This window comes from Hesperophylax consimilis, chromosome 1 (genome assembly GCF_061612785.1).
Source record: "Hesperophylax consimilis isolate HC1 chromosome 1, BYU_Hcon_1.0, whole genome shotgun sequence".
Classification (NCBI taxonomy): domain Eukaryota; kingdom Metazoa; phylum Arthropoda; class Insecta; order Trichoptera; family Limnephilidae; genus Hesperophylax; species Hesperophylax consimilis.
The window spans coordinates 31639534-31649248 of record NC_142836.1 but is presented as its reverse complement, the minus strand read 5'-3'; the positions used below and the strand labels follow the sequence as shown (position 1 = coordinate 31649248).

The 9715-nt window shown below is 31.8% G+C and overlaps 1 protein-coding gene across 1 annotated transcript; it reads left to right on the top strand.

Annotated features, from left to right (window-relative positions):
• Positions 1-220: 220 nt before the first annotated feature.
• On the top strand, positions 221-3920 carry LOC149426644 (caspase-1-like). The gene is made up of 5 exons (XM_089637815.1): positions 221-346; positions 890-1302; positions 1415-1590; positions 2612-2729; positions 3439-3920. The coding sequence occupies exons 1-5, from the start codon at positions 285-287 to the stop codon at positions 3681-3683; spliced, it is 1014 nt and encodes a 337-aa protein (XP_089493941.1). The 5' UTR covers positions 221-284; the 3' UTR covers positions 3684-3920.
• The last annotated feature ends 5795 nt before the right edge of the window (positions 3921-9715 follow it).

The window sequence follows — 9715 nt, the reverse complement described above, 5'->3', positions numbered from 1 at the left end:
TTTACTTTTGACCGAGCTCTCGGCCAAAACGCAAAACTACAGCGCGGGTACTCTTGTACTTACCAATTAACTATTCAACCATATTATTATATATAGTATTACAGGAAATTACATGAGTCATCAGATATTACTTATCAAAGATAACAGTTATCAGGTTGAAGATAAATTCATTGGCAATGCTAATCACAATATTTAAAGATGTATTTTTTAATGTTGTTTTGTTAGTTGAGTTGATGATATTGTGTTTTGAGGTGAAGAGTTGAAAAACCGTTAGAAAACATAAAATGGAGGAAAATAAAGCTGATTCAGAAAAGATAAAGGTGTCCATGTCGGCAAAACTTCGAAGGTATTTATGTTTTTCTCTTTCACAAGTTCACTGATTATGTTAGATACACACTTAAATTCATCTAATTTCGAAATATCTTACAACTTTGCCTAAAATTTGCTACGCATTATGATTTCTAATTTAAGTAAATAGATATTTTCACTATAATAGAATTTAAAATTTAAAAAACTTTATTTTATTGCTTATGTTTCCCACTAACGCCAAGTCAATGCTTTATGAGAAGAATATTTACAAGCTACATGAATCCGTTGTTATTCTCATAATGTAAGTGTTTTACATGACCCAATACTTTATCTTGTATTTTCAAAAGTTACAATGTTTCGTCACAAAACCCACTGAATTAATGTGTGGAGATTTCATGTTTTTAGTGAATATAATGTTTAATTTATACTTTTGAAGAATATTACATTAGGTAAAACAAATATTTTGGGTTTTGGAATACCTATATTAAAGTTGTTTGGGTGCATCAGTTTCTAATTATTAATACAATTTTTGTGTACTTTCTGAATCTTTGTTTTATTTAGTGACTTTGTTTCTTTTTAGAGTGTTCTCTATTCGAAGGAAGAAAACTACCAAAGTCGATGCCCAGGTGTCAGTTACTGGTGAGATCTCTACTTATCCAAAAGACAAGGAGGATGATTTTGAGCAGACGGTGATAGTGAATTCAAACGATACTATCACGACAACACCTTTCTTGCTAAGGGGTGCATCAAAAGATGACAGTAATCAAGAAGACGACCTTTACTACAGAATTAACGATGGCCGAGAAAAAATTGCAATTATTTTCAATCATAAAAAATTTAAAAGAAGGGATTGGAATACTCCTAGTAAAAGACATGGGACAGACGTCGATTGTAAAAGAATAAAAGGTTGTTTAGAAGACAAACTTGGATTTAAAAATACTGAAGTTTACCAAGATAACGATAGAGAGGATATAATGAAAATCATCAATGAAGGTAGAGACAACTTTTTATTTTACTTGTTTGATTGTTCGCAAGACTTTTGGCAATACGTTTCAAATCAAAACTAGTGGCATCTATATAGAATTAAAATGGATTTGTTTTCTAGTTAGTGAGAAGAAATCTTCTGATGTGAGCTGTATCGTGGTGGTGGTCATGACCCACGGCAATGTGCATGGAATCCTCGAGGCCCATGACTGCATGTACCCGAAGAGTATGCTTTTTGACCCCTTCACAAGAAAAACGTCTAAATTGGGCGGAGTACCTAAGCTCTTCTTTATTCAGGTAGGATTACTTTATTTATTGTTTTTGTGTTTAATTCGTAGATCTCCATTTAATTTTTTTTTTAATTTAATTAAAATCAAATTTAATAATATAATTAATATTAAGTTCTGCAAGGTTTTTTTGTTTTTTCTTATTGTTACAGCTGTTTCGACTTTCAAGGCCATTTTCATACTGTGGTTTAAGCCACGTTTAGACGACTTATTTATATGTATAAATATATGACCACACAGAGTATGACATCTATTTTACAATTATTTTATAAGTAAATCGGTTTAACCCGTAATAAATCATTTTAAATTGGAAGGGGGTAAAATAGAATCATATAAATAAGTCGTCTAAACGTGGCCAGGTACTTCCCCACCTTCCTCTTTCCCTTCCCCACTTACCTTCAGCCTCACAACATCCCCCAACTAGGGATGCCATAGTCTCACTGGCTCCAGACGGGAGCAGTTGGGACTCTTGTGAGGTATTCACTATAAAAAAAAAAAACAACCACAGTTGGAAAATGGCCTTGAAAGCCAAAACAGCTGTAACAATAACCAAAACCAAAAAATACTTGCAGAACTTAATAATTATATTATTAAATTTGATTTTAATTAAATTTTAAAAAAAGGATTTAAATTTGTTTCATTAAAAATGCTTACATTTTAATTTTAAAAGTCTTCATTTTGTTATGCGTTTCTTAAAATCCACAAATAATAGAAACAAGGTAGATGAACCATAAACCTTTGAGAACCGTAAAGAACAAACGTGTCGCCAACATCATTCAAGTCTGTTCAAAGCTCGGCGACAGGCGGCACGCTTCCGAGTCGTACCCACTTTGTTTCCATTATTTCCATTTCATATTACTAAAAGTTTTAATCAACCTACTGTAAGTTGGTGAGGAAACATTTAAAATTCGATTCAAAAACAAAATATTTTCTCATATCAAACTTTGAACATCATCTCAATAACATTGAATACATGAAAATAGAAAATGGTGTTATTTCATAATAACAATTTTAAAATGACTTTTGTACAGGCTTGTCGCGGAACAGAAATGGACGGAGGGGTGGAAGTAGATGGAGCAGAGAAGAGAGATGTTTCAGAGAGGCTGCCTAGATATGCGGACCTGCTTATGATGTACTCCACTGTGGATAGTAAGTTCTCTTATATATTTTTATACTCAATGTTTTGCATCAATTATTATTAGACATCGGATTATAACGCACTAACGAAAATTATTTATCTATTCATTAATTTACGCCCGTCGGGCTTTTAATATTTTATAGCTTCAAAACAATATAAAAAGTAAAATAAGAACAAAATGAATTAACGTTATACACATCAATGCAACAAATATAAAAATAGAAAAGAGAAAACGAGTTTTAATACCTGATGGAGTAAATAACAAAAATTAACATAAAAGAAAAGCAAAATTATAAGTTAAATATTTACATAAAGTAGTAAATTAAAGATTATATAGTATAATAATGTTTGTGAAACAAAATGTTATACATTTCTTATTTTAGTAATTTTAGTATTTATACGAAAATATATTAATTTATTTCCAAGCCTATATAGCTTTTGGACTCGGTAATCAATAAAATTGTTTGTTTTAAATTAATGAACAAAGAACAACTCTGGAAGTCTCGTGTTACGATTTGGTACTCGGAACGTTATTAGTTTAGTTAAGTCAGATGCATCCATTAAGCCATTAACTAATTTGAATAAAAGTACCAAACCGTTCATAGTTCTTCTGCAAGAAAAGTCGGTTAAATCAAGTAATTTCGTGTGAGTGTTTGAGCCATGAAACCAAAGTATTGATAGAATACATTGAAGAGAATACATATATACATATATTTTCAGATTTCGTATCGTGGCGAGAGCTGGATGGGACGTGGATGATTCAGGAGCTCTGCAAGCAGCTGGACAGAGTACCTTGCCAGTGGAATGTGCTCGACCTGATGACCTTCGTCAGTGGCAACGTGGCCAGGAGCTACGAGAGCAACACCTACGTGTCGCAAATTGCAAAGAGCACACTGAGTCATCAGAAGAGGCAAATGCCGCAACTGGAGAGCACCTTGACCAAACTACTCAACTTCTCGCACTAGTCGCTATTATTATTTCAAGTATTAGCATTATTAACGCTAGCCGCAAGCAAAAACGTTCACAGATGTACATATCTCTTGCCGTGCACAGAAAGGACGTGATTTATTAGTAGTTCGCCAGCGTTCGTTAGTGTATTGCTAGGCAGCACTTCATTCGTTTCAGACACTAGGAAACGGTATTTTGTTTTTAGTCGAACTATAATAAAAGTAATAATTAAAATAAAATAAGTCGTTTGAATACCACTTTATTGTATTTATTTATAACCAACCGGTTTCAGTTCAACCCGAACCTTCATCAGTGTTAATAAAACATATTGTTTAAATATGTTTTTATTTAATTTGTTTATTTAAATATGTTTTTATTAACCCTGATGAAGGTTCGGGTTGAACTGAAACCGGTTGGTTATAAATATATACAATAAAGTAGTATTCAAACAAAGTTATTTTATTATAATTATTTATACCCAAAGTGTTTTCTACAAGTGAAAAATTATAAAAGTAGTATTTTAAAATTATAATAGTTATATGTATAAAATTGAACCCGCGACCTACGGATTGCTAGTCGAGAGCCTCACTTTTCGACCACGGTGGTCATCAAATTTCGTAGAGGCAGAATTTGCAACGATAGTTCTCTAAAGGATTATGTACTGCGGATTATGGCGTATAAATTTCTGAACGAAATCTTATCAATTCCTGGTTTCCTGGCTTAGATTACTGTGGATAATGTCACGCGAGGCCGCCAAAACAAGCTTTGATACTTTCTAAATGCAGAACCAACTTACCCTTGTGTATGCCCTTAGGAAGACTTAACAGGTTAGTTACTTACTGTCTAAGAGGAAATGAGGATATTTTCCAAATGACCTGTAAATATTTTTAGTACTAAATCTCTATTACATTTTAAATAATATACATACGTACGTATTACATACAACTGTTTTTTTTTGCTACAATATTTTAATTTATTTTTTATTGTTAAAGATATTAAAATAAAATGTTAGCTCTGGTTGACATCGTTTCAACAATTCCGGGTTCTAGGGACTTTTGTGCGGTTTTATGTTTTTTTAATGCTGAAATTATTTTAATATTCTCCAAAATCTAGTATGTATTAGCAAAATAATTCTGAGAATGTAATTTTAAAGTGCAAGATAAATAATAAAAATAATATGTAGTTATAAGGCATATTATATTTATTATCTATCAGGGCTACTATGAAATATATTTTTTAAATATATAGTTATTTCGTTACTGTTGTGAGTAATCCCCCTTGAAGTTTCGCGATAAGATAAAACTCTTGATGTCTTCATCATCCGATCATTTCACAACATTTATTATTTTTTTAAGGAGAAGATTATAATAGCAAATCTAAACAAAACGACACACAGAAAATAAAAAGATAATGGTCACAACTCGGAATCGAACCCAGGATCTCTTGTCTTACCGGGACAGTGTCGTAACCACTCGACCATTGGGACCTAGTTATTGAGTATTATATTCATTGAAATTATATTACATTAAAGAAAAAGTTGTTACTGAATTTAAAAACAGCCTATGAATTACTTATTTTTTTGCTTTAATTCCTTCAATGATCTCCCAAAATATACTGCAATGTATGTAAAGAAAGGATTTAACAAACTATGCGATTTGATATTCGTGCACATTCGTACGGTAATGGCGGGTACAGTGCCATCTAACGTGAAGTTACTGTATGTACCTACCGTTGGTCACTTCAAGTTGTGTTCCCAAGCTATCTCGTTTCTTTCTCTTTGCTATCCAGGTAAAGGAGGTAAACACTGTCATGTATGACGTATGCTTAGTATCATACAATATTAATTTTAAAAGGTTTTTCGAACATGACCGCGGTGAGATAGAGATATCTACGACCTAAGATTATCAAGGTATTAGAGGGAGATGTGAAAAAATGTCAGTCGAAAGTTTTTTGTGTGATAAACGATAGCCATCTTGAACATGAATATTAATTTGCGAAATTATTTTTATCATTGTTGACGTAATTTACGTGGAATTATTTAAAATGTCAAATTCTGTGAATATCATATCGAAAGAAATCGCAAACAATTCACTGAATCATGACAAACGTATTCAAATAAAGTGACAATAAACTTATGTTACAAGAGAGAAAAATAGAGAGGTTAAAAACAAAAGTTATAATTTTTATCAGCGCATTTGTGGGTGCAATAAAATGAACGTTCATGTACTTTTGCTTTCATTGTTTACTTTTAAGTCTATTAAATGGAATGAGTTTGGAGTTAGTGATTAAATAACTTTTAATAGGAAAAGATCTTTATAAGAAAAATATAAAAAAAATAATTAATTATATGTGTTAATAATTAGATAATATTCTTAAATAATAAGAGTAGGTGGGTGGTACCGGCAAATTAATTACATACATTGACATTTTTATTATATTCATTACGCATTAGCAATATGTATTATTATTTCTTTTTTTTCCTTCGATTGCCCTTTTACTTCTGGACTCCTAGAGCCGCCTCTGATGAATGCGATGAATCCCAGTCACAGCAATGTCTTGCATCCATTTGTCAAATCAACATCACTGGTTGTATCGGGTATGATGTATCCAGTGGCGTAGCTAGGTAACCAAGGGCCCTGGGGCAAATTAAAAAATGGGGCCCCACTGCTATGTAAACTGATTAGGTTTTATGAAATAAAAATATGAAATATACAAACACTTTAAAAATGCTAAACTACTTAAGCTCTTTTTTGTGCACTGCAGAGTGCAGGGCAGGTAATAAAAATATTAAACATTAACAACATAAATTACAATTAATACTTGGTGTAGGTTTGGCTAATAAAACGAAATAGAGAAGATTCAAGGGTTTATTATAAAAAGGTCGGGCCTACCAACTGACTAAATAACAATTATACCTACTTACAATTTTTTCCTAGCTTTAGTTTTCGCAAAAGTATCAATGACTTCTTTTAAATCCAGGCTTGATGCGGTTTCGTTTTCAATTGATATTAGCGATAAATGTCGGAGTCGAGTTTGGCCCATCGTATTTCTTAAATAATAATTTATTTTTTTTGGTAAACTAATGTTTAAGACAAGTTTTTTCATGCATAGCACAAAGGGTAACAATTATTTTTTATAAGTAATAATTATTAGCCTGAAACACTCATCCACATTGAAAAATCTCGAACCCGTCAAGTCCCGTTGGCGTCATGTATCTTTTATCAGGAGATTTTTCAATGTGGATGAGTGGTTCAGGCTAATAATTATTGCTCTTAAATAATTTTTTACTATTTTTTATTTGCTTAATGACCTTTCAGCTGCTACTGAAGTGACAGGAATTGTAAAGAATAATAACATTGCTGTAAATACTTCCGTTAGGTCGCATTCTAGCACTCCATATTTGCTCATTATTTCCTTACATAATTGGTGAACAGTCCATGCTTGAGTTACTTGAGGTAAAACTAGATGGTAAATATTAATAAATTGAAGTGAAAAACTAGGGCCTATTATATCTGAATATTTTCTTTGGAATTCATCACACTTTTGTAATAAAGCTGCTTCATCAACATGTAATAAAAATGTTGGTGTTAGAAAATTGAATATATGACTCATACTCATACTCATACCAATAAAACGTGTATCTAATTGAGATATTACTGTGTCTAGTACATTATTGAAAATCTCAATTTTAAATATTTTTCTTGGTTCGGAAATCGGTGATCAGCAGCTAATTCATCAAAATGTTTTTTCTTTGAAAATGCCTTTTTTCTTGAAATTGGGTATCAATACCATATTTTCTTGCAGTTTCACTGGCTTTACACTTGAATAATTCGAAATCATTTCTATAAATTTGCAACTTTGCTTTGGTCTCTGCTAAAACTTTACTCGCCTCGCCCAAATTGATGTCGCATTTTTGTAAAGTTTTGGATGCATACTTGATGTCGTTTAATACATTTTTGTTTTAATACTCTCTGCTTCACTACACTCATCTTTATTAGGACTCTTTAGAACTATTTCTGATAATGCTTTGATAATATCAAAATAACGAAGTTTTATTGCAGATATCGTATTGACCCTACTGGACCATCTAGTCGGATTGAGTTTTTTTAGAGTGGTGTCCGATTCGCCAGTGAATTTCGACAGTAGATCCCAAAGTTTGATGCTGTTTCCGAAAAATTTATACAAATCTTGCAACGTTGCGAAAAAAATCTGTATTTCCACACTACTGCTAACGGCATCATTTATCACCAAATTTAAATAATGAGTGGCACAATGTAAGTACTCTGCTTTAGGCAGCGTGTAGTATTTTGGAATAACACAACCAAAAACGATTAAGGCGAATATAAACGCCAAACATATTTGGGTTTCTACCCCTTCCAACAGAATATAAAATGTGCACATTTTTTGTTACTTTTCTGCACGAGACAAGTAATTGCAGTAGCCGCGTACTATGTACCTGCTATACGTAGGAAGCGCCCGACCAGGCCTCCCCGTTCGCCAAGGCTTCCGTATACCTACTAATACCTTTTTAACTGGTGGACGATTACTATCAATCTTATTTTGACAACAGCGGCAGAGCTATAGCTGCCGGATGGACTCAACTGTGGGGATATTAGTGATTAATATAATAATTAATATTTTTTATTTTTTAATAACTGTATATTTTTTATTGATTTTTATTATTTGTATGCATTATTAAAACATATAAAATATTTGTTAATAATACGTTACATTGAAATGTCACTTACATATATTATTTAAAAAAAAAATTAAATTCACTTTTATCAAATTTATGTTGCTAATATATTTTTTAAATTCAATTTACAAATAATTTTTGAAGAACAATCAAATTACCAAACAAATATCCAGTATTAGAAATTATCAAGGAACAATTCTTAAGTTCTTTTTTCTAAAAATAGTGCATGAGTATATAATTCTACATGCATGTTAATTGTAGCAACTACTTAATATATAATCTAATATCAACTTGTGATAGTACTCCCTCTCTAATCACGATCATTTCTCAACTAGGGAGGTATTATTACCACTAATTAGAACATATTAGCTTTACATGCATTTAAAAAAATGTACTTATACCTGCTTTTATTATAATGTAAAAAAATTGGAAAAACAAAAAATACTTATATTGTGAATTTATATAGCATATTCATAAACCTAAAATTTCTCAAATGATATAACATTCTCAATATCAATAGAGTTGAAATCAGGAACAATTGTTGATGACACATCGTCTGTAATTATGCCATTTTGTAACTCCATTGATGATGATTGCGTTATAGGCGTAATTTCTACAACATCACACGGATCTGGTATTTTTTCTGAATATGTTAATTTACGCTTTGTTGGAGGTTGAGAGAGTGTTTTTTTTTAGTTTGTCATTGATTGCATCGACTATAAAAGGAGGATTCCTAATTGGCATATTCCTGTTCTTTCTTGGATCAATAATTTCAGGAAGTAAGCAATGTAAATAAAATCGGACCAATTTGGGTTCCATTTTTATTTTCCAGAAATCGTCGTCTTTATAAATATATTCAGTTTTTAAAGGATATTTCCGTCCACTCCATACAACAAATAAACAGACATTTTTTTCCGTAATGCGAAGTTGCCCTTGAACCTGAAAATACCAATCATGATTTGTATTTATGCTCATACTTCCATCTTTGTTTGTCCTACAAAAAGTAACTTTCTTCTCTTGAATAGCTCTTTCTAAGCCAAGTTTGAAGGACGTTAAAGGACATTTTACTTCTACTAGCATATCGCCGCTAAGACCGTCCGGAGAAACTCCTAGAAATGGAAATTCCTTGTCAATAAATAGCCCACACGGTTGAATTTCAATATCGTGTTCAACGCTAGCCTGATGTAAAGCTTCTTTCTCATATTTTCTTCCGTGACTTATTGAAGATACATGAGAGATATTGACTTTGTGCAGCAACGATTTTACAAGAGCTGCACAGCTTATATTGTCTCTTCTACGTACAACTTTTCCAAATGAAGATGTTGTGATCATTTTACGTAGCAACTCCATCCA

Excerpts from the sequence above, each read along its gene's own strand:
- LOC149426644 (XM_089637815.1), top strand. The coding sequence starts at position 285 with ATGGAGGAAAATAAAGCTGATTCAGAAAAGATAAAGGTGTCCATGTCG. Across the intron at positions 347-889 it reads ATGTCGGCAAAACTTCGAAG|AGTGTTCTCTATTCGAAGGA; the intron begins GTATTTATGTTT and ends GTTTCTTTTTAG. Across the intron at positions 1,303-1,414 it reads AATGAAAATCATCAATGAAG|TTAGTGAGAAGAAATCTTCT; the intron begins GTAGAGACAACT and ends TTTGTTTTCTAG.